This window comes from Bombina bombina, chromosome 12 (genome assembly GCF_027579735.1).
Source record: "Bombina bombina isolate aBomBom1 chromosome 12, aBomBom1.pri, whole genome shotgun sequence".
NCBI lineage: Eukaryota > Metazoa > Chordata > Amphibia > Anura > Bombinatoridae > Bombina > Bombina bombina.
This window is the reverse complement of record NC_069510.1, coordinates 92,900,705-92,925,709: the sequence shown is the minus strand read 5'-3', so window position 1 is coordinate 92,925,709 and position 25,005 is coordinate 92,900,705. Positions and strand designations below refer to the sequence as shown.

General features: G+C 39.9%; 1 protein-coding gene across 1 annotated transcript in view; it reads right to left on the bottom strand.

Annotated features, from left to right (window-relative positions):
- Positions 1 to 746: 746 nt before the first annotated feature.
- The window catches only part of GOLGA1 (golgin A1), a 165,907-nt gene continuing 141,648 nt past the window's right edge, over positions 747 to 25,005 (bottom strand). The window contains exons 22-24 of the mRNA XM_053695664.1: positions 19,898 to 20,071; positions 11,537 to 11,623; positions 747 to 3,121 (exon numbers count right to left, since the gene is read on the bottom strand). Coding sequence (XP_053551639.1) covers positions 3,041 to 3,121; positions 11,537 to 11,623; positions 19,898 to 20,071 — 342 coding nt within the window. The 3' untranslated portion in view covers positions 747 to 3,040. The remainder of the gene's footprint in view (positions 3,122 to 11,536; positions 11,624 to 19,897; positions 20,072 to 25,005) is intronic.

Sequence of the window (25,005 nt, the reverse complement as noted above, 5' to 3'; positions counted from 1 at the left end):
GATGGGAATAAATCGCATTTCCTTCATTAAAAACAAGAAAGTTTAAGAGGAGGAAACATCGAGGGGAGCAGGAGACCACTAATATATGCAACAATCTCTAAATAAGAACTGACAGAAGAAGGCAAAAGTCCAACTAAAGTCATGGAAGGTCACAGCCCCTGCAGTACAATTTACACACATGATATATATATATATATATATATATATATATATATATATATATATATATATATATATATATATATATATATATTCAGAAAAGTTTAATTTACAAATCGTGGAAAACTGTCCAAGTTCAAGGTATTTTTGCTTAACTTTGGGTTATTATTGGGAACTATAGTGGTCCCTGGACCATGCCCCTGGGGTTCCCAAGTCCTGCTTTGGAGGGGAGAAACTCACAGTAGCTTATGAGTATCTCCAAGTCATTTTCTGATCTGATAAAAAAAGCATAGCATGAGAGGAAGAAGCTAAAGGAGAATGAGAAGAAATTGTCCCTGTTCTATCAGTAGAAGCTTTTTGAGACTCTGCACTATATAAATCACACATAAAGATCAGGGATGGCTTTGTAATAAATCTGATGGGAAAAAAACCTTGCCAAAAGACCCAAATATGGCAGATACTACCAGTATCCCAATACAATGTAAAAAGAAAAGATCAAGACGAAAGGCAAACTGCAGAGTAAAGAAAGAGTAAATCAGTGTAGAGAGAATACAAGGATGTTATCCAATTAAATACTCCGATACACATTTTCACCCAAAAGGGTTTATTCCCAAGCATTATGAATGAATGGATCAGTTTGGTCAGAGTCAACATTTTCAGGCATTTAAGAAATTGCAGGAGATGTAGAAGAAACTTGGATTTTTAATATTTTTTTATCAGTGAGCGGACTAGTCATTTTTTCCCAGTGGACTATAAAATTGTGTCCTCTGACTGGTAAATTATAGTGGTATTTGTCAGGGGTCATTAAAGGCAGCCCTGATAATGAGGGCGTGACCCAACCCCTGCGGTAACTGGAGACCATAGAGAGTAGGCATAATCTTCTTCCCATATCATGAAAAAAAGAAAAAATGTTCAGGAATAAAACAAAGATTAGTAGTGGGTAATTACAGGGGAGAAGAAGATGAAGACTTGTGGGAAGTATCTACCACACTTGATGATATGACATTTGCAAAAGCCAAACTGTAATGATAACAACATACATGAAGCAGCAAGCAGAGGAGGAACATACTAACATCTTAATAAAATTACAATTGTAGTACATTGTTATTCGAACTCAACCCAGAATTAAAAATGAGCTATTGTAAATGATCACATTTATATTAAATTATCCATCAGCTCTACGTAGTTTACAAAATACAGGAGCCATACGGTGATCTGATCTGATAAAAACAACCTTTAAAAACTGATAAAAGTCCTTGTGCCATTTTTTTTGTTTCTTGCTAGTGGTTAAGTCCAGGTTTACGGCTCATACTTGTGCTAGAGAACACTACGGAGAAGGTTAAGAAAAGAAAACCTTATGTATAGGAATGTAGGGTTTACTTTGGAGTGTTTTGCTGTATATCTAGACTCACAAGACAAGATATTATAAAGTCAAGAATGGCGACCATTCTTCTGCACATTGTTATGCTTGGTGCAAGGTAGGCTCCGCCGAGAGGGGAAGTATCCGCTGCACATTCTTACAGAAGCAAATAAGTAAAAAAAACTAAACTAAAAACTAAACCTAAAAGAAAAACAGAATTTTACAACTCAAGTCATGTTCTATATAAATATTATACATCAGCAACTATGCACTGAACTGCAAAAATTAGTTTTCTTCATAGTATTTATGTGGAGGCCAGTACCACCCCTTATGGGTAAATCAATTTTGATTATTGTATTTATCCTTTTGAGTGGTCCATCAATTAAAAAAAAATATATAATGCTAGAGAATCAAAACCTTATTGCCATGGATAAACATTTTATGCTGCAATTTTATTGTAACATTGAGACAGTATATATTGTCTTACTTGGTGATTTAAAGTTTTTGATTTGGAAAAATTTGCAACGCTGTTGCACAGTATTACTACTGGACTGGGGATCTCTACTGTCCTGCAGGATATTTAAATAAATAAAATATTCTATAAATGCTTCATCTGTCACAATTTTAGACAAAGCCCGATCATCACAAGCAGGGCCTCATATCTACAGGTTACAACTATATACATGGCGACTACTGCCAGACAAGGTTTGATCCCGAATTTGAACAAAAACATAAGTCAGATTGTTTGTTGTTGTTGTTGTTTTTTGCACACTATGTCCCGTTATATCAAGCTGCTCAAAGCTTGGGGCTGGTGTATGTAAATATCCATGCCTACAGCTACTGTAATACGCAACCAACCAGTGGCTATATATTTCAAGTGCACGGCAGTGCTAAAGTGCATATCAGGTTATTACTAATATGAGTTAGTGAGTGCTACACTGGTTAGCAATGCAATAACCGTTAGATAAATACAATAATAATAATAGTTATTAGTAGGTTAGAGCACATATACAGTAGGTCTATACTGTACCGCGTAATATCATACTTGGTGTGCAGTGAACAGGATGGCGTAGTAGAAGTCCTGTAGTAAAAGCCCTTTAGCCATGTTGGGATTAAGACTACAAGAACATGGTAGGCTCAGATATCCCTGGTGTCTGTATATAGTATCTAAAGAAGCAGCGTTTATAAGGCAATGCTGCTCAGATCTGCCCCCAAACTGATGGCTTGGCAGCAGGGTACACACAGTTCATTTCGTTTGGTTTAAAGGAAATGATAAACATGAACTCCGCTGAGGTGGCTGCTGTATCCGCAGCCTGCAATATAAAATATGTGGAATACCCGGAAGTCCATAAAAAAAAAGCTGCAGCACAAGGTAATCACACAAATCACCCAGAACAGAGCCGGCAACATTCTTCTAAAAAGCCTCAAAAGTTCTCATTTACATTAAGGATCGGAGATCCCAAGGCTGCAATCAATCAACGTTCATTTCACAGAAAGACGTATTTCCAGGCATCTGATCGCTCAGGACCAAGTAGTTCTCGGTTTGGAGATAGAAGGGCGGATTGCACCTTTAGGGGATGGTTTGGACCCAAACCAAGACATCTGAAAAACAAAGTATAGACAGTACAATGAAAAGAGCAAAGCGTAGAGTCTAAGTTAAACTTTCATGATTTAGATAAAACATGCAACTATAAAAAAAAAACTAATTTACTTCTATTATCAACTTTGTTCACTTTGGGTCCTTAGTTGAAGAGTACGCTATGTAGGCTCATAGGTGATCAGTAGAGTGCACGTTTTTTTTAATACTCTATAGCAGCATCATTTGCAACAATATTAGTAGAAATTGTAAACACTGTTGCAAATGCTGCTGTCATAGAATATACAAAAGACACATGCACACTCCTGAGCTCCTATGAGCCAATCTAGCTTACTCTTCAACAAAGGATACCAAGAAAATAAAGCAAATCTGATAATAAAACTGCACAATATCGGAATGGTGAAATGTAAATGTTTACTTTACTGTTAATTTAAAGGACCACTCAGTGCAGTAGAATTGCATAATTAACAAGTGCACAATGAAAAGAGAAGGCAAAAGAACTTACTCTGAATTTCAAATAAGCAGTAGATTTTTTTTTCAGACAAATTAATTTTTTCTCCTATTTTCCAGCCCCTGTATCATGTGACAGCCATCAGCCAATCACAGACTAGTATACATATACCTTGTGAGCTTTTGCACAGGATCTTGTTCCACAGAAAGTATGAATATAACAAGATTGTGCAAAATTTGATAATGGAAGTAAATTGGCAAGTGTCTTAAAAATGCTGCTCTATCTGAATCATAAAAGTTAATTTTCAGTTAAAGGGACATAATACTCACATGCTAAATCACTTGAAACTGATGCAGTATAACTGTAAAAAGCTGACAGGAAAATATCACCTGAGCATCTCTATGTAAAAAAACAAAATGTATGCTTCCCTGATAAATTTCTTTCTCTTGTGGTGTATCCAGTCCACGGGTTCATCCATTACTTGTGGGATATTCTCCTTCCCAACAGGAAGTTGCAAGAGGACACCCACAGCAGAGCTGTCTATATAGCTCCTCCCCTAACCCCCACCTCCAGTCATTCGACCGAAGACAAGCAAGAAAAAGGAGAAACTATAGGGTGCAGTGGTCCCAAAAATAGCCTCCGAAGAAGGAAAAGTATCGAATTTGTAAAATTTAGCAAAAGTATGAAGCGAAGACCAAGTCGCCGCCTTACAAATCTGTTCAACAGAGGCCTCATTTTTAAAAGCCCATGTGGAAGCTACCGCTCTAGTAGAATGAGCCGTAATTCTTTCAGGAGGCTGCTGGCCAGCAGTCTCATAAGCTAACCGGATTATGCTTCTCAGCCAAAAAGAAAGAGAAGTTGCCGAAGCCTTTTGGCCTCTCCTCCTTCCAGAGTAGAAAACAAACAATGCAGATGTTTGACGAAAATCCTTAGTAGCTTGTAAATAAAACTTTAAAGCACGAACCACGTCAAGATTGTGTAACAGACGTTCCTTCTTTGAAGAAGGATTAGGACACAGTGACGGAACAACAATTTCCTGATTGATATTCTTATTAGATACTACCTTAGGAAGAAACCCAGCTTTGGTACGCAAAACTACCTTATCTGCATGGAAGATCAGATAAGGGGAATCACACTGTAAGGCAGATAACTCTGAAACTCTTCGAGCCGAAGAGATAGCCACTAAGAACAGAACTTTCCAAGATAAAAGCTTGATATCTATGGAATGCAAAGGTTCAAACGGAACCCCTTGAAGAACTTTAAGAACTAAAATTAAACTCCATGGCGGAGCAACAGGTTTAAACACAGGCTGGATTCTAACTAAAGCCTGACAAAACGCCTGAATGTCTGGAACATCTGCTAGACGCTTGTGCAAAAGAATAGACAGAGCAGAAATCTGTCCCTTTAAGGAACTAGCTGATAATCCCTTTTCCAATCCTTCTTGGAGAAAAGATAAAATCCTAGGAATCCTGACCTTACTCCATGAGTAACCCTTGGATTCACACCAATGAAGATATTTACAACATTATTTTATGATAGATTTTCCTGGTGACAGGCTTTCGAGCCTGAATCAAGGTATCAATGACCGACTCGGAGAAACCACGTTTTGACAAAATCAAGCGTTCAATCTCCAAGCAGTCAGACGCAGAGAAATTAGATTTGGATGTTTGAATGGACCTCGGAGTAGAAGGTCCTGTCTCAGCGGCAGAGTCCATGGTGGAAAGGATGACATGTCCACCAGATCTGCATACCAAGTCCTGCGTGGCCACGCAGGTGCTATCAAAATCACCAAAGCTCTATCCTGCTTGATATTGGCAATCAGACGAGGGAGGAGAGGAAATGGTGGAAACACATAAGCCAGGCTGAAGGACCAGGGCACTGCTAGAGCATCTATCAGCGCTGCCTGGGGATCCCTTGACCTGGACCCGTAACAAGGAAGCTTGGCGTTCTGACGAGACACCATCAGATCCAGTTCTGGTTTGCCCCATAGTTGAATCAGCTGGGCAAATACCTCCGGATGGAGCTCCCACTCCCCCGGATGAAAAGTCTGCCGACTTAGAAAGTCCGCCTCCCAGTTCTCTACTCCTGGGATATGGATAGCTGACAGATGGCAAGAGTGAACCTCTGCCCATAGAATTATCTTTGAAACCTCCATCATTGCCAGGGGACTCCTTGTTCCCCCCTGATGGTTGATATAGGCTACAGTCGTGATATTGTCCGACTGAAATCTGATGAACCTGGCCGCAGCTAGTTGAGGCCAAGCCTGAAGAGCATTGAATATCGCTCTTAGTTCCAGAATGTTTATCGGAAGGAGGGCTTCCTCCTGAGTCCACGAACCCTGAGCCTTCAGGGAATTCCAGACTGTGCCCCAGCCCAGAAGGCTGGCATCTGTTGTCACTATAGTCCACTCTGGTCTGCGGAAACTCATTCCCCTGGACAGATGGACCCGAGATAACCACCAGAGAAGAGAATCCCTGGTCTCTTAATCCAGATTTAACAGAGGAGACAAATCTGTGTAGTCCCCATTCCATTGATTGAGCATGTAAAGTTGCAATGGTCTGAGATGTAGGCGGGCAAACGGAACTATGTCCATTGCCACTACCATTAGGCCGATCATTTCCATACACTGAGCCACTGACGGCCGAGAAGTGGAATGAAGAGCACGGCAGGAAGTTAGAAGGTTTGATATCCTGACCTCTGTCAGAAAAAATTTCATTTCTACTGAATCTATCAGAGTTCCTAGGAAGGAAACTCTTGTGAGAGGAGAGAGAGAACTCTTTTCTCTGTTCACTTTCCACCCGTGGGACCTCAGAAAGGCCAGAACAATGTCCGTATGGGACTTGGCGATTTGAAAAGTCAACGCCTGGATTAGAATGTCGTCTAGGTAAGGAGCCACCGCTATGCCCCATGGCCTTAGAACCGCCAGAAGAGACCCTAGAACCTTTGTAAAGATTCTTGGCGCCGTGGCTAACCCGAAGGGAAGAGCCACAAACTGGTAATGCCTGTCTATTAAGGCAAACCTTAGGAACTGATGATGATCTCTGTGAATCGGAATGTGGAGATAAGCATCCTTTAAGTCCACGGTAGTCATATATTGACCCTCCTGGATCATAGGGAGGATGGTTCGGATTGTCTCCATCTTGAAGGATGGGAGCCTGAGAAATTTGTTTAGGATCTTGAGATCCAAGATTGTTCTGAAAGTTCCCTCTTTTTTGGGAACTATAAACAGGTTTGAATAGAAACCCTGACCCTGTTCCTCCCTTGGAACTGGGTGGATCACTCCCATAACCAGTAGGTCTTGAACGCAACGTAAGAATGCCTCTCTCTTTATCTGGTTTGCAGATAGTTGTGAGAGATGAAATCTCCCCTTTGGAGATGAACCTTTGAATTCCAGAAGATATCCCTGGGAAACAATCTCTTTTTTTTTTACTTGTTTATTTTTCTTTTATTGGAAATTATTGAACAAACATAAAAAGAAAAACATATCATACTGTACATCAGTACAAAAGAATGAATACATAACATATAACACAGTAACCAAAAAATATCTGGGATAACATCAAATCAAATCCACTCGGGTCAAGGTTATTAGACCCACCTTTCAAAAGGAAAGTCCGTGTGGATGGTTGTTAACCATAACATTAGTCAGAAGAACTCAGACTAGAGGACAATCCCCTCCATCATGAGGATTACCAGCAAAGACATTTACATTTTAATAGTAATATAACATAAAGTGTAACTTGCTTATATTTTGCTAAACATGTCATATTATTCATCATATGGAAACATTCTATCACTAAATCTATTATTTTATAAAAAAAAAAAATTCCTAACTCACGGGTAATGTGAAATTCAACCAAGAAACATATTTTGGTTACTTAGTCATAATCTTTCACCACTATCATTTAAAAGACCTTATTATCTTGGGAAACAATCTCTAGGGCCCAGGGATCCTGGAGTCACTTGCCCAAGCCTGGGCGAAGAGAGAAAGTCTGCCCCCGACTAGATCCGGTCCCGGATCGGGGGCTACTCCTTCATGCTGTCTTAGAGGCAGCAGCAGATTTTTTGGCCTGCTTCCCCTTGTTCCAAGCCTGGTAAGGTCTCCAGACTGGTTTGGACTGAGCGAAAGTTCCCTCTTGTTTTGTATTAGAGGAAGCTGAAGCTGCACCACTCTTGAAGTTTCGAAAGGAACTAAAATTATTCTGTTTGGTCCTTAACTTATTGGACCTATCCTGAGGAAGGGCGTGACCTTTTCCTCCGGTAATGTCAGAGATGATCTCCTTCAGGCCAGGCCCGAATAGGGTCTGTCCCTTGAAGGGGATGTTAAGAAGCTTAGACTTTGAAGTAATGTCTGCTGACCAGGACTTACCCTACGCGCCAGAATGGCAAAACCTGAATTCTTAGCCGTTAGCTTGGTTAAATGAAAAACGGCGTCAGAAATAAAGGAATTAGCTAACTTAAGAGCTTTAATCCCGTCTAAAATATCATCTAACAGGGTCTCCACCTGTAGAGCCTCCTCAAGAGGCTCGAACCAAAAGGCCGCTGCAGCAGTAACTGGGGCAATGCATGCAAGAGGCTGGAGAATAAAACCCTGATGTATAAAAATTTTCTTAAGGAGACCCTCCAATTTTTTATCCATAGGATCTAGGAAAGCACAACTGTCCTCTACGGGGATAGTTGTACGCTTAGCTAGGGTAGAGATTGCTCCCTCCACCTTAGGGACCGTCTTCCACGAGTCCCGAATGGCGGCATCTATGGGAAACATCTTTTTAAAAACAGGAGGGGGAGAGAACGGCACACCTGGTCTATCCCATTCCTTAGTAATAATTTCCGAAAACCTCTTAGGGACTGGAAAAACATCAGTGTAAACAGGCACTGCAAAGTATTTGTCCATCTTACACAATTTTTCTGGAACTGCAATGGGTTCACAGTCGTCCAGAGTCGCTAAAACCCCCCTAAGCAATAAGCTGAGGTGTTCAAGCTTAAATTTAAACGCTGTCATTTCAGAATCAGACTGAAGTAACGCCTTCCCTGAGTCTGAAATGTCACCCACAGATAGAAGCTCACCTGCCTCGGCTTCTGAGTATTGTGAGAGTATATCGGACACAGGTATTAAAGCGTCAGAAAGCTCTGTATTAGTTCTAGCCCCAGAGTTGTCTCGCTTTCCATGAAACCCTGGCAGTTTGGACAATACCTCTTAGAGGGTAGCATTCATAACTGCCGCCATGTCCTGTAAGGTAAAAGAATTAGACGCGCTAGATGTACTTGGTGTCACTTGAGCGGGAGTTATAGGTTCTGACACATGGGGAGAGCTAGATGGCATAATCTCCCTCTTTTCAGTCAGAGAATCCTCTGGAGATAAATCTTTAAGCACCATAATATGGTCTTTATAGTTTATAGAAATTTCAGTACATTTGGTACACATTCTAAGAGGGGGTTCCACAATGGCTTCCAAACATATTGAACAAGGAGTTTCCTCTATGTCAGACATGTTTGACTAGTAATGAGACAAGCAAGCTTGGAAAACACTTTAATAAAGGTGAAACAGCAATTGAACAAAAACGTTACTGTGCCTTTAAGAGAAAAAAAACTAGCACTTAAACTGCAAAACAGTGTAAAAATATAGTAAAGTCCTTGAAATTTTTACAGTGTGTGTAAGGGACTAAAGCAACATTGCACCCACTTGCAAATGAATGATTAACCCCTTAAGCCCCAAACCGGATTTAAAAAACGTTAGACAGTTGAGCACCTTGCCACAGCTCTGGTGAGGCTCCTACCTGCACTCAAATATGATTTTGTGCAGAAATAAACCCTTTGTAATGGTCCTCAGATGCCAGAGGACTCCTCTAGGGAAGCTGGATGTCTCAGTCTGAAGGAAAACTGCGCATCTAGAGCGCGAAAATAGGCCCCTCCCACCATGTACTGGATGTCAGAGGGGCCTTAAGAAAATACTCCTAGGAGTATCTAACTAGCCATGTGGAAAACTAGGCCCCAAATGAAGACTTATCTCCCTCAGAGAAAAAACGTCCTATTTATGAAACATGTAAAACGTTTTGTCACTAATGAGTATTAACATGAGTATTACCCTGTTTTGTAAGCATAATCCCAGTCGTTGTTAAATCACTGCATCTAGCTTAGTTCAAATACACAAGGCTCTGTCAGCATTTTCTAGAACTTATTCATCTCTCTAGAAATAAAAATACTGAACATACCTCAAAGCAGGTAATCTGCAGACCGTTCCCACTACTGAAGTTTCCCCATACTCTTCAGTTATGTGTGAGAACAGCAATGGACCTTAGTTACAAACCGCTAAGATCATCAAACCTCCAGGCAGAATTCTTCTTCTAATTTCTGCCTGAGAGTAAAACAGTACAACGCCGGTACCGTTTAAAAATAAACTCTTGATTGAAGGTAAAACTACACTAAGTCACCACATATCTCTTGATGCTTCCTATCTTGTCGAGAGTTGCAAGAGAATGACTGGGGGTGGGGGTTAGGGGAGGAGCTATATAGACAGCTCTGCTGTGGGTGTCCTCTTGCAACTTCCTGTTGGGAAGGAGAATATCCCACAAGTAATGGATGAACCCGTGAACTGGATACACCTTACAAGAGAAAGGAAGATATTTTACCTCACAATCTCCTCAGCTCAGCAGAGTAAGTTCTGTGTAAAAAGTTATACTTCACCTGCTCCCAGCTGCAGGTAAAAATAAAAAAAATTAAGAAATGAACAGCAGCCAATCAGCATCAGCAGTGCTGAGGTCATGAACTCTTACTGTGATCTCATGAGATTTCACTTAACTCATGAGATTTCACTTAACTCTCATGAGATTTCATAGTAAGCTTCCTTTACCTGATTGGTGAAATAATAGGAGAGTTCACAAGGCTCATCCCCTAAGCTGTCCCAGGACAGACACACTAAAATGCTGCTTAGAAATCCTTTACAATGGGAGGTGGCTACTGAAGAACTTTTGAGGTAAAATATCTTTCTTTTTTACATAGAGATGTTCAGGAGATATTTTCTAGTCAGCTTTTTACAGCTATGCTGCATCACTTTCAAGTATTTAAACATTTGGGTATTATGGCCTTTAAGTGTCCCTTTAAAGGGAAACAAAATGCATGAACTTGCTGCATCTAGAAAAAGAAATTTTAAAACGTATAATTTATCTTTTTGTAAAATGGACGTCTTAATGCTTGTAAGGTGAGTCACTATCTACCCATAAAGCAGGGGGAGTCCTTACCAGTCAGTGAGCTATATACATGCATCATATATATATTTATATATTTAAATATACATCTATACACATTTACATAATGCTCTCTATATTCAAGATAGAGTGTAACATCCATTTGAATCATGGAAATCTTACAGATTGTATAGACGTGCATATGATCATTGCTGCCCTCTAGAGGGGAATGAAGACATTGCAACAATGTGTTTATATATACACAGGTAATATCATGTAATACAAAAAGGTTTGGTGTGAATAGGATACATTGATTGTCATAAAAATTACATTAAAAACAAATGTATACTGGAAAGGTTTAAGAAAACTTAAAAATACTGAGATAAACTTAAATAGATAAGAAAACCCAATTTTTTTTTCTTTCATGATCCAGATAGAGCACACTATTTTAAACAACTTTCCAATTGATCCTTCTATCATCCAATTTGCTTAATTTTCTTGGTATTCTTTATTGAATTATCAGCAATGCACCATTAGCTGAGCACAATGGGTGAACCAATGAGAAGAGGCATATATGTGCAGCCACCAATAAGCAAGTAGCCTACGTATATATACTTTTCCACAACGGATACCAAGAGAACAAAGCAAATTAGATAACAGAAGTAAATTGGAAAGTTGTTTAAAATTGTATGTTCCGTCTGAATCATGAAAGGAAAAAAATTGGGTTTCATATCCCTTTAAGTAAAAAGTATGATGAGCGTGTTATAACTGTGAGCACCGCTTACCTTATATTCTAAAGTTTCTTTCACCAGATTTTCTTCTTCCACTGAGAAGTTCAGCAATACAGACACTGCTTTGATGAGGTGAAAAGCCTAAAAAAACACAATGTTGAGTTACCTGTTCTAATAAAGCACTAGTTGTTAAACCTGCCCTCAGACCTCCTTAAAAAGGCCACATTTTGAGGATATCTATACTGAAGCACAGGTGAAATAACCAGCTGATTAGTAAACATGGTTATTTTACCTGCTCTCATCCAAGGTGATCCTGAAAACCTGGCCTGTTGGGGAGGCCTGAGGACAGGTTTGAAAACCAGTGAAATAAAGTGATTAGTAATAATCATTCATTCTTTATATATTCTATAAGATGACAGCACTTCTAAGCTTCAGAAATGAAACTGCTCCTTGGCTTCAGAAGTGTTTCATTCATACAGGAAAACATTTTTCAGGAAAAATGGGCAGCAATGTGTTAGGAAACAAAAGCAAGGACTACATCACAACTTCCCAACTGCTTAAAAGTCACCACTACTCTACTGAAAAGATTGATGTGGACTCAGCTAAACCCAAATCCTTGCTTGCAGGGAAAAGTACATGAAAAAGGAATTCATTTCTTCAGACACCAAACTTCACCTCCTCTATTGACAGAGGCAAAGAGAATGACTGGGGATTATGGGTAGGGGAGTGACACTTAACAGCTTTGCTGTGGTGCTCTTTGCCTCCTCCTGCTGGCCAGGAGTGATATTCCCATTAGTAATTGAATGACGTTGTGGACTCTCCATATCTACAGAAAGAAAAGCTTTTTCAGGAAAATATTTCATATATTTCCATAACACAAATAAATATGTTACATGCGAATAAAAGCTCAGTTACATGTTATTAATCCTGTCATACAGCCGCTCGTTATATCAGGTTTATAGTAGCTAATAAATTAATTTAGCCACAAGTTGTACCATATTTAAAGGGACACGGAGGTCAAGACTAAAAAGCATTCACAATATATGTCCATTAGCAAAAAATGCTTCTAGTAAAAGTTATCACTTTTTCAGCGTCATACGCACATAAGTTGTGAAGGCCCCATGTACCAATATTAAAATATTACATTCTCAGATTCAGCAGTGGCTTATATGAGACAAATTAAGTCTTCCCAGACACAATACACACCACCACCTGCTTTCTAAGCTTTAATACTGGTGCACGGCCCTCACGGCATATGTGCATATACCACTGAAAACCAGCAATAACTTTTACTAGGAGCATTTTTGCTAATGAAAGTATAGGGCCAAAATGCTTCTATGTTAAACTGAAATGCAACCATGCACATTTCAGTTTTGACGTTTTTATCCCTGGTGGGTTTACAGCCCAAATACCCTTTAGATTAAGGTTTCAGTTCACATACAGCCAAACTAGGACCTATTTCAGACAGGAAATAGAAGAATGGACCCTTAACATATCATTGAGAAACAGACCAAGCATAAGAAATTGTTCCTTGGTAAGGCTTTATATGGCACTACATTGAGTATCAAGAAATTAATAAATTAAATATAATTTTTTTTGTCACATGCGTAGTACAGGTAGAAAATCCTTTCTCCAAACTGCTTGGGACCAGAAAAGGTTTGAATTTTGGAATATTTGCATATTTAAAGTGATGGTAAATCCTAGTATAAAATACTTCATGCTGAAAGTTCCTTTATTTGTCTGCAGTGTTCGTCGCGCTGAGCGCCTTAGGTAGCCCACGGCAGAATGCTATTTTTCCACCTCTTAGCCAATAATGTGCGGCCCAGCTGGCATTATGGCGGGTAGCTAGCACACTATTGGCTAAGATCATCGCTAGGATTTACTATCACTTTAAAATGGGTCAATTGTGAGAGGGAAAGGAACCAAGTTTAAACAACACTATCTTATGTCATTTAGGCAATATTAAACAATCACAATACAGCTTATACATGTAACTAAAGGTAGTTTTATATCATGTTTTAATAATTTTGTGACTTACAAACAGAGAAAATAGTCATTTTTGCTTTTTTTTTTTTTTTTTAAATCTTAGTGAAAAACTTTGGAATTTAGAATTTGTACTGGTATAATATTCAGGTACCAATGTGCATATGAATGCAAGGGTGACGAGAGACACACCTCATTTGGATCACAGCACAGTCTATGTTCATTCTAAATGCTGTTTGTAAGAAGCAACCTATCAAGCTAACCAGAACCTGGTGACGACTACTTTAAACACTTATTCAAACTAAGTTCCATTATACTAAGCCCTTAATGATAACAACGGCCTTATGTGGTCTTCCTTCTTCAAATGCCTCATAAGCTTTTAGAATTGCAAAGCAAATACAACTGGCCAAAGATGCCTTAGAATTCCTTTTATGGAACCAGCGTGGTGTATAAAAACATAATTTATGCTTACAAGGTAAATTCCTTTGCCTTCCGGATAGGAAGAGTCCACGGCTACATTCCTTACTGTTGGTAAATACAACACCTGGCCACCAGGAGGAGGCAAAGACACCCCATCCAAATGTTTAAATATCAGGACACACAATGAATAATGGGAGGGAACAAAAAGGAAGAGGCGGACCCTATTCTGAGGGAACCACAGCCTGCAAAACTTTTCTCCCGAAAGCTGCTTCAGCCGAAGCAAAAACATCAAACTTGTAAAATTTTGAAAAAGTATGTAAGGAGGACCAGGTAGCCACCTTACAAATCTGATCCATAAAGGCCTCGTTCTTAAAGTCCCAAGAGGAAGCCACGGCTCTAGTTGAATGAGCCATATTCCTCTCAGGAGGACAATGTCCCGCTGTCTCGTAAGCTAAGCGGATTACACTCCTTAACCAAAAAGATAGGGAAGTCGAAGTAGCCTTCTGCCCCTTACGCTTCCCAGAATAGACAACAAACAAAGAGGAAGATTGTCTAAACTCCTAAGTAGCTTGAAAAAATAACTTCAAGGCACGAACCACAGCCAAATGGTGAAGTAAGCGTTTTTTCGATGAAGGAGGATTAGGACACAAGGAAGGAACCACAATCTCCTGATTGATGTTGCGATCTGACACAACATTAGGAAGAAAACCTAATTTAGAACTTAAAACTGCCTTATTTGCATGAAAAATCAGATACGGGGGCTCACATTGCAAAGCAGAGATCTCAGAAACTCTGCGCGCAGAGGCAATAGCCAATAAAAAAAGAACCTTCCAAGATAAGAATTTAATGTCAACGGAATACAGAGGCTTAAACGGAACCTGTTGCAAAACCCGATTTCGGCTCCAAGGAGGAGCCCCAGATCTAAACACAGGTCTGATGCTAATCAGAGACTTAACAAAGGACTGCACATCTGGGAGCTCAGCCAGTCTCTTGTGCAATAAAACCGACATGGCCAAAATCTGACCCCTCAGGGAACTAGCAGAAAAGTCCTTCTCCAACCCATCCTGGAGAAAAAGATAAGATCCTGGAAACCTTAACTCTGTGCCAGGAAAAACCACGCTCTTCACACCAGAATAAATAAGTCCTCCACACCTTGTGGTAGATACACTGAGTAACTGGTTTACAAGCTTGAATAAGAGCATCAATGTCACTCTCAGAGAAATCTCTCCTGGCTAAACTAAGCGCTCAATCTCCATGCAGTCAGCTTCAGAGAATCTAGATTTTGATGAACAAATTGACCTTGTATCAGCAGGTCTCTGCGACAAGGTAACTTCCACGGAGGAGATGAGGACATCCCCACTAGATCTGCAAACCACGTCTTTCGTGGCCATGATGGAGCCATTAGGATTACTGATACCCGCTCCTGCTTGATGCGGGCCACCACTCAAGGAAGAAGCGGTAATGGAGGGAAAAGATATATAAGTTTGAACCTCCAGGGCACTGCTACTGTATCTGTTAGATCCGCTTGGGGATCCCTCAACCCGTACCTGTGTAGCTTGGTATTGAGACGGGAAGCCATGAGATCTATTTCTGGCATCCCCGACTTGCTGCATATCTCTGCAAACACCTTGGGATGGAGAAACTATTCCCCTGGATGGAAGGATTGCCTGCTGAGAAAATCTGCCTCTCAGTTGTCCACACCCGGAATGTAGATCGCTGATAGCGAACATCTGTGGGCCTCCGCCCACTCCACTCCAGAATCAGGGATACTTCCTTCATCACCAAGGAACTTCTCATTTCCCCCTGATGGTTGATGTAAGCCATCAAGGTTATATTGTCTGATTGGAATCTGATAAACTGGGACGAACCTAGAAGTGGCCAAGCATTCAAGGCCTTGAAAATTGCTCATAATACAATCTGTTGAGACAGATATGAATGATTGCCGTTCCACTGTCTTAGCATGCACAGTTGTAAAGGTCTGAGACAGAACCTGGAAAAAGGAATGATGTCCATGCAGTACTCCATGAGACCAATCACCTCCATGTACTGAGCCACAGAGAGACTGAAGGAGGTCCGGAGGGCAAGACATGCCGAAGTTAGCTTGCAACGTCTCTGGTCTGTTAAAAATATCCTCATGGATATAAAGTCTATTATAGTACCCAGGAATTCCACCCTGGTACTTGGGATAAGAGAAATCTTTTCCAAGTTAATCTTCCATCCATGTGATCGAAGAAGACTGAGAAGGGACTTGGATCATTCTTCCGCAAGACGAAAGGATGGTGCTTGCACCAGAATATCGTTCAAGTATGGGGCTACTGCAATACCCTGAGTTCTGGCAACGGCTAGAAGAGCCCCCAGAACCTTCGTAAAGATTTTTGGAGCAGTAGCTAGGCCAAATGGAAGGGCAATGAACTGGAAGTGCTGGTCCAGGAATGCAAACCTCAGGAACTGAAAGCGTTCCCTGTGGTTTGGAACATGAAGGTAAGCGTCCTTCAGATCTATTGGGGTCATAAACTGGCCTACCTGAATTAAAGGAAGGATGGAACTTATTGTCTCCATCTTGAAGGAAGGGACACTGAGAAATTTGTTTAAGCACTTTAGGTCCAGAATTGGGCGGAAAGTGCCCTCCTTCTTTGGGACCAAGAAAATGATTGAATAAAACCCCAAACCTCTTTCTTCGACAGGCACCGGGACAACAACTCCTAAGGAGGATAGATCCCGAACGCACCCTAGAAAGGCATCCCTCTTTTCTGTTCTGGTAGACAGATTCGAGAGAAGGAATCTGCCCCTTAGCGGATGAGATTTGAAGTATATCTTGTATCCCTGAGATACCACCTCCAGGACCCAAGGATCCTGTACATCCTTAAACCAGGTATCTGAAAAAAAGAGACAGTCTGCCTCTTAAACGATCTGATCCCAAATCAGGGGCCGCCCCTTCATGCCGATTTGTTTTCGACTGGCTTCTTATACTGCTTGGATTTATTTTAGGACTGAGCCGGCTTTCAAGTACTTTTGGGTTGCTCGGGCTTGGAGGAGGATTGCTGTCGTTGGGATTTGTCAAAACGAAAGGAATGCAAATTAGAAGATTGTCGTCCCTTAGACTTGTTCTTCTTATCTTGCGGTAGGAAAGCACCCTTGCCTCCGATAAAAGTAGAAATAATGGATTCCAGGCCTGGACCAAATAAAATTTTTCCCTTGAAGGGAAGAGAAAGAAGTCTGGATTTAGAATTCATATCCGCAGACCAAGACTCCAACCAGAGTGCACCGTGGGCTAGGACTTTGCATTTAGGCGAATAATTTGCATGTTCGCATCACAGATAAAAGAATTAGCAATTCTCAGAGCTTTAATTCTGTCTTGAATATCCTCGAGGGGAGACTCCACCTCAATGAGTTCCAACAAAAAGTCGCACCAGTAGGAAGCCACTCCGGCAACAGCAGCAACTGCAGCCGCCGGTTCAAACAAAAATCCTGTATGTTGAAACATCTTTTTCAGAAAGGTTTCCATTTTCTTATCTATCGGCTATCTGAACGAAGAACTATCCTCAAGAGGTATAGTAGTACGTTTAGCAAGCGTAGGGATAGCACCATCCACCTTAGGAATGGAGCCCCATTCTTAAGGTGGATGAGCTGCTGGTGCAACGCCGCCCCCTGCAGATTCGCGGCCAATCGGCCGCCAGCAGGGAGGTGTCAATCAACCCAATCGTACTCGATTGGGTTGATTTCCGTTGATGTGTGTCCGCCTGCTCAGAGCAGGCGGACAGGTTATGGAGCAGCAGTCTTTAGAAACACGGGCCCTCAAAGCTCCATCCGGAGCTTGATAAATGGTCCCCTAGTACCGGGAAAAACTTTTTAAAAGTGGACAAGGGGGAAAAGGAAGACCCAATTCTTTCCCATTCGTTCTTAATAATATTCGCCATCTTAACCGGCACAGGAAAAGTCAAAGGAACTTTTCTGTCTTTGTAAACTCTGTCTAATTTAGGTATCATAGGTTCTTCAGGCAGCTCGGCCTCTGGAACCTCTAACGTAGACAGAACCTCTTTTAATAAAAAACGCAAGTGCTCAATTTTAAATCTAGAGGACGGTTCCTCCGCAGGAGGTTTAGACGCTAAGGGACTCCGACCCAGAAAGTTCACCCTCTGAAGCTAAAAAGGTTAACTCATAATCGGATAACTGTCATAATAGCTAAATCCAATAAATATTTAAATGACTCCGGGTCAGGAGAGCTATGTTTAACCTTTCTCTTGCGTTTGTTAGAGCGAGGTAATGCCCTGAGGGCCGCAGACACCGCCGTTTGTAACTGCGCGGCAAAGTCCGAGAGAAGAAGGCCCCCTCCGGATGGAGGATTAGATGTGCTATGGGGAACTGCATGTGGAGTCGATAATGTAGCAAGGGTAGTAATCTCATGGGATGCAGAGTCCTGAGAGGTATACGGCTCAGAGGGACTAAGAGCCTTAGCAGGCTTGTCTCCCTTCTTAGACTTTATAATGGTGTTAAACCATGTGGAACATAATTGAGTGGGCGGAAAAACCTCAACCTCCTCACAATATATCATACAGGTATGATTTAGTACAGAAGGAGTACCTTCTAACATGTCAGAGTCCTCCATAGCTCAGGTTATACCCATGGGAGGACACAAATAAAAGCATTTTTTATTATAGTAAACTGCACCTTTATACTCCCAATGGCTGGGGCACTCCCCACCTCCTAGACCAAGACAGTTAACAGAGGAAACGCTCTCCTCAGGTTCAAGTCTCAGCCGGAATGCAGGAAATGAACAAAGACCACACCAGTTCACATGGAGTGCAAGACAGTATTTCCCCTGTTATTACAAGTACAGCAAGTAATAGCAGCTGTGGAATACTTTCAAAAACTAAAGTGAAACTTAAAAGTGAAACCTGCTTGTTCCAGCCAAAAACACAGAGTCTATCAGCCCAGGGAAAAAAAAAATCACACAAAGAAGCATGTAAATAATTATTACACTGATTAATTAACCTCAACTGTTCAATAAACCCCTTCAGAGGATATTAACCCTGGATACTATCAAAGTATAAAGGAGCTACACACTGTGACCCTCTTATAGCGTTTTTATGTGTAAAAATTGAAACAATCTTACCTCCAGTATCCATGCTGTGGAACAGAAACACAGCCTCTCAAGTGTGACAGTCTTATAGCAGCGCTCCTGACATAGACTTGAGTGAGAGAAAGCAGGCAGTGAAACTCGTCAACACTGATTGCTTAGGAGATGTTAGCAGTAGTCTGAATGGTTTGGCAGAAAAACTTTCCATGCATCTCCAGAATCTAACTTTCATCAATACTCTCACTGAGAGGTTGACATGACTACTTAAAACTCCAGTCCTATCTCGAAGGGCAGATACCCTTTTTCAGGACTCTCCAAATCTTCTGACACTTCTCTGCCACCTCCTAACGTGACCAAAGGCAAAGAATGACTGGGGTAATGAGGAAGTGGGAGGGATATTTAAGCCTTTGGCTAGGGTGTCTTTGCCTCCTCCTGGTGGCCAGGTGTTGTATTTCCCAACAGTAAGGAATGAAGCCATGGACTCTCCCTATCTTAGGAAGGAAATTAATCTTATATGCTAAAATGTCTATGCAATTTACAGCTCTTAGTCTGTCTTTTCAGGTCTTTCATACCCCACAGAACCAGAACAATCTGTACATTAGTACACCATCGTAAATTAGTGTCAATATGTAGCTGTGTACACAGACCAGAGCCTGCCCTCACATTCTCTTGCCAAGAGGTTTTAAGCTGGCTAAGGATGAGTTTATCCTGAGATTTAGTCCTACACTGCACACAAAAGTTAAAATATTTAAACCAAAACCTACCCCATGTGACTGATTAGTGCCCTCATTGATTCAGCAATACACACTGCTAATGATTTCACAAGAGTTGAAGCAAATTTCCCTATTTTTTTGGCCAATAAGAAAGTTAAATTTCCTCATCTTAGTTATGCAAATAACACAATCATTCAGTTACATGTACTGTGCATTCCTTACCTCCGTCTCCCTCGCAGACATGAATTTTAACACTACATGTTTCAAATACTCAAAGTTTATCTCCCGTGAATCGTTCAGGTCAGAGTTATTAGTCACCGTTAGAGAGGCGGGAGCTGACATTTCTGAGTTCGGCTTCTCACGCATTTCGTTAACCTCGGGCTCCGGTTTTATTTTCTACAAAGAAAGACACCTTTTATTGGAGCACAGGAGAGAACTGATCTTACATGCTCTAGCCCAGTGTTTCTCAACTGCAGTCCTCAATTACCCCTAACAGTTCAGGTTTTCATTATAGCTGAACTAGAGCACAGGTGAAGTAATCAGTTGATCAGTATTCATGGTAACCAACCTGCTCTCATCCATCAGCTGATTATTTAACCTGTGCTTTAGTTCAGCTATACTGAAAACCTGGCCTGTTAGGGGTACTTAAAGGAACAGTCAAGTCCAAAAAAACTTTCATGATTTAATTAGGGCATGTAATTTTAAACAACTTTCCAATTTACTTTTAGCAGCAATTTTGCTTTGTTCTCTTAGTATTCTTAGTTAAAAGCTAAACCTATGAGGTTCATATGCTAATTTCTTAGACCTTGAAGACTGCCTCTAATCTGAATGCATTTTGACTACTAGAGGGCATTAGTTCATGTGTTTCATATAGATAACATTCAGCGCATGCATGTGAAGCTACCCTGGAGGGAGAACTCATTAGCTAAAATGCCAGTCTGTCAACAGAACAGAAATAAGGGGGCAGTTTGCAGAAGCTTAGATACAAGGTAATCACAGAGGTAAAAAGTATATTTCTATAGCAGTGTTGGTTATGCAAAACAGGGGGATGGGTAATAAAGGGATTATCTTTCTTTTTAAGCAACAAAAATTCTGGTGTTAAAATGTCCCTTTAAGGACCATTGCTCTCTAGCCTACTCACTTTATGTATTTCAATTTATAAAGCCAGAAAAACAACCAGCAGACATGTAAACTATGAACCTGTTTTTAGGCATCCAGTGTCGCTAACAGGGGATAAACTAAACGCGTTGGATTGTTGTAGTAATGATGAACCATTGTTTGTGTATGCAATTTTATTTTTAAACTAAGTGGTGTGAAAGTTTATAAGCCACGCGTTTTGTTACTATTTTTGCTTATCATGCACATTTAAATAGGGGCAACTTGTAATACATATCTGCAGAGTAGGTAATTAAATGAACAGTTATGGATATAGTAGCTGAGATAGTAACCTCTACACCTCATATTATAGAGCATACAACCTGAAGACTGCAAAGGAAGTTCTAACAGGAAGAGGACTGAATATTTAGTTTACTCCAGGGAAAAATGACGATCACACAGCACAGGAGACCCAAAGAAGATAATGCTACTGGAACATACCCAACATATTCGTTGCCTACTGCCTCGAGTATTGTTCTCTATAGAAGTCATGGCAACAAGCTGTGTTTATACGTATTGAAACATTACAGCGCATGTGAAACTCTAGCAATAAACCCACTCTACTCATAAACCTTAGATTACCCGTTTGACAGCGCATCCATAGACCAACGGAATTATGGGACCTAACCAATGTTACCTCTTAGGCCAGTTTTGTGTGCAACCCAGCAGTGAAAAACATAATTTATGTAAGAACTTACCTGATAAATTAATTTCTTTCATATTAGCAAGAGTCCATGAGCTAGTGACGTATGGGATATACATTCCTACCAGGAGGGGCAAAGTTTCCCAAACCTTAAAATGCCTATAAATACACCCCTCACCACACCCACAATTCAGTTTAACGAATAGCCAAGAAGTGGTGTGATAAGGAAAGAGCGAAAGCATCAAAAAAATAAGGAATTGGAATAATTGTGCTTTATACAAAAAAATCATAACCACCACAAAAAAGGGTGGGCCTCATGGACTCTTGCTAATATGAAACAAATGAATTTATCAGGTAAGTTCTTACATAAATAATGTTTTCTTTCATGTAATTAGCAAGAGTCCATGAGCTAGTGACGTATGGGATATAAATACCCAAGATGTGAAACTTCCACGCAAGAGTCACTAGAGAGGGAGGGATAAAATAAAGACAGCCAATTCCGCTGAAAAATTAATCCACTACCCAAATCAAAAGTTTCCATTTTAATAATGAAAATAACTGAAATGATAAGCAGAAGAATCAAACTGAAACAGCTGCCTGAAGTACTATTCTACCAAAAACTGCTTCTAAAGAAGAGAAAACATCAAAATGGTAGAATTTAGTAAAAGTATGCAAAGAAGACCAAGTCATTGCTTTACAAATTTGATCAACAGAAGCTTCATTCTTAAAAAGCCCAGGAAGTAGAAACTGACCTAGTAGAATGAGCCGTAATCCTCTGAGACGGGGAATAATTCGACTCCAAATAAGCATGATGAATCAAAAGCTTAACCAAGATGCCAAATAAATGGCAGAAGCCTTCTGACCTTCCTAAAACCAGAAAAGATAACAAATAGACTAGAAGTCTGTCTGAAATCTGAGTAGCTTCAACATAATATTTCAAAACTCTTACCACATCCTAAAGAATGTAAGAATCTTACCAAAGAATTCTTAGGATTAGGACACAAGGAAAAGACAATAATTCCTCCACTAATGTTGTTAGAATTCACAACTTAGGTGAAAATTGAAATGAGGACAGCAAAAAAACACCTTATCCTGATGAAAAATCAGAACAAGGAGATTCACAAGAAAGAACAGATAATTCAAAAACTGTTCTAGCTGAAGAGATGTCCAAAAAGAACAATACTTTCCATGAAAGTAATGAATGTCCAGAGCAAGCATATGCTCAAAATAGAAGAGCCTGAAAAACCTTGAGAACCCAATTAAGACTCCAAGGAGGAGAAATTGGCTTAATGACAGGTTTGATACGAATCAAAACCTGAAAAAAGTGATGAATATCAGGAAGTAACACTGCCTTATCCTGATGAAAAATCAGAAAAGGATATTCACAAAAAAGAGCAGATAACTCAAAAACTCTTCTAGTAGAAGAAATAACCAAAAGGAACAATACTTTTCCAAGAAAGTAATTTAACGTTCAGAAAATGCATAGTTTCAAACGGAGGAGCCTGTAAAGCCCTCAGCACCAAATTGAGACTCCAAAGAGGAGAGATTGAATTAATGACAGGCTTGATATGGACCAAAGCCTGTACAACACAATGAATATCAGGATGATTAGCAATCTTTCTGTGAAAAAAGAACAGAAAGAGAAGAGATTTGTCCTAACAAAGAATTGAAGACAAAACCTTATCCAAACCAACCTGAAAAAATAATAAAATTCTATGAATTTTAAAAGAATGCCAAGAAAAGTAGGTCTTCCAGACTCAATATAAATCTTTCTAGAGACAGATTTATGAGCCTGAAACATAGTATTAATCAATGAGTCAGAAAAACCTCTATGACTAAAAACCAAGCGTTCAATCTCCATCCCTTCAAATGTAATGATTTGAGATCCTGATGGAAAAAATGGCCTTGAGAAAGAAAAGGTCTGGTTTAAATGGAGGTGTCCAACGTTGGCAACTGGCCATCCGAATGAGATTCGTATACCAAAACCTGAGAGGCCATGCTGGAGCTACCAGCATAACAAACAAATACTCCATAAGAATTTTGGAAGAAGAACTAGAGGCGGAAAGAAATAGGCAAAAAGATCATTCCAAAGAAATGTCAATGCATACACTACTTCCGCCTGAAGATTCCCGGACCTTTATAGGCCCCTGGGAAGTTATTTATTCAGATGAGATGAAAAACATATCTGGGTAAGAGAGACCATTCTCCCGGAAGAAAAGCTCTTAAGCTTACATTTCTGCTTTTTAAATAAGGATACCAAGAAAACTGATAACATGAGAACATTAGAAAGTTGCTTAAAATTGCCTGCTCTATCTGAATAATGAAAGAACAAATTTGGGTTTAGTGTCCCTTTAAGTTCTTTGCATGTCAGCTCTCTTGTCTAGCAGTGGCTACACTGAGCATTTCTAAGTGCTCATTTTGCAAGAAAACAAGTTGTTTCTTTTTGAACTTCCCCAAATACGTTAACTAGTTCCCAGTAATGCATTGCTACTTATTCAACAAAGGACACCAAGAGAATGAGGAAGATTGGATAATAGAAGCAATTCGGAAATTTGTTTAAAATTGTATGTTCTATTTGAATCATGGGTTTCATGTCCCTTTAAAGGGACACTGTACCCAAATTTTTTCTTTTGTAATTCAGAAAGAGCATGCAATTTTAAGCAACTTTCTTATTTACTCCTATTATCAATTTTTCTTCTTTCTCTTGCTATCATTAATTGAAAAAGAAGGCATCTAAGCTTTTTTTTATTTCAGTACTCTATACAGCACTTTTTTATTGGTGGGTGAATTTATCCACCAATCAGCAAGGACAACCCAGGTTGTTCACCAAAAATGGGCCGGCATCTAAACTTACATTCTTGCATTTCAAATAAAGATACCAAGAGAATGAAGAAAATGTGATAATAGGAGTAAATTAGAAAGTTGCTTAAAATTCCATGCTCAATCTGAATCACAAAAGAAAAATTTGGGGTACAGTGTCCCTTTAATGCTAACCTCTGTACCCACCAATAAAGACTCATTTATGAGACAACAATACAGACTTTGATCATTTTACAATTAGTATCTTTGCTTTCTAACTTGTTAAACATAGAGGCACTTGCTTTGATTTACAACCCTACCACAGGCTGTCTCTATGTACGGCTCAGTCTAGCTCTTAAAGGGACAGTAAATACAGTCGTTTTGCATAAACAACAAATGCATAATAGACAATGCAATAGTCTGAATTTGAGATTTTTTTTTGACAAATTTCAGTTATGTCTATTTCCACTCATCCTGTACCATGTGACAGCCATTAGCCAATCTCAAATGCATATACATATATACTGTGGATTCTTGCACATGCTCAGTAGGAGCCGGTGACTCAAAAAGTGTAAATATAAACAGACTGCACATTTTGTTAATGGAAGTAAATTGTAAAGTTGTTTAAAATTGCTGCTTTATCTGATTCATGAAAGTTTAATTTTGATTTGAGTGTCCCTTTAATACAAATGATCTTTAATAGAGATTGGTTTATGCCGGGGAGTGTATATGT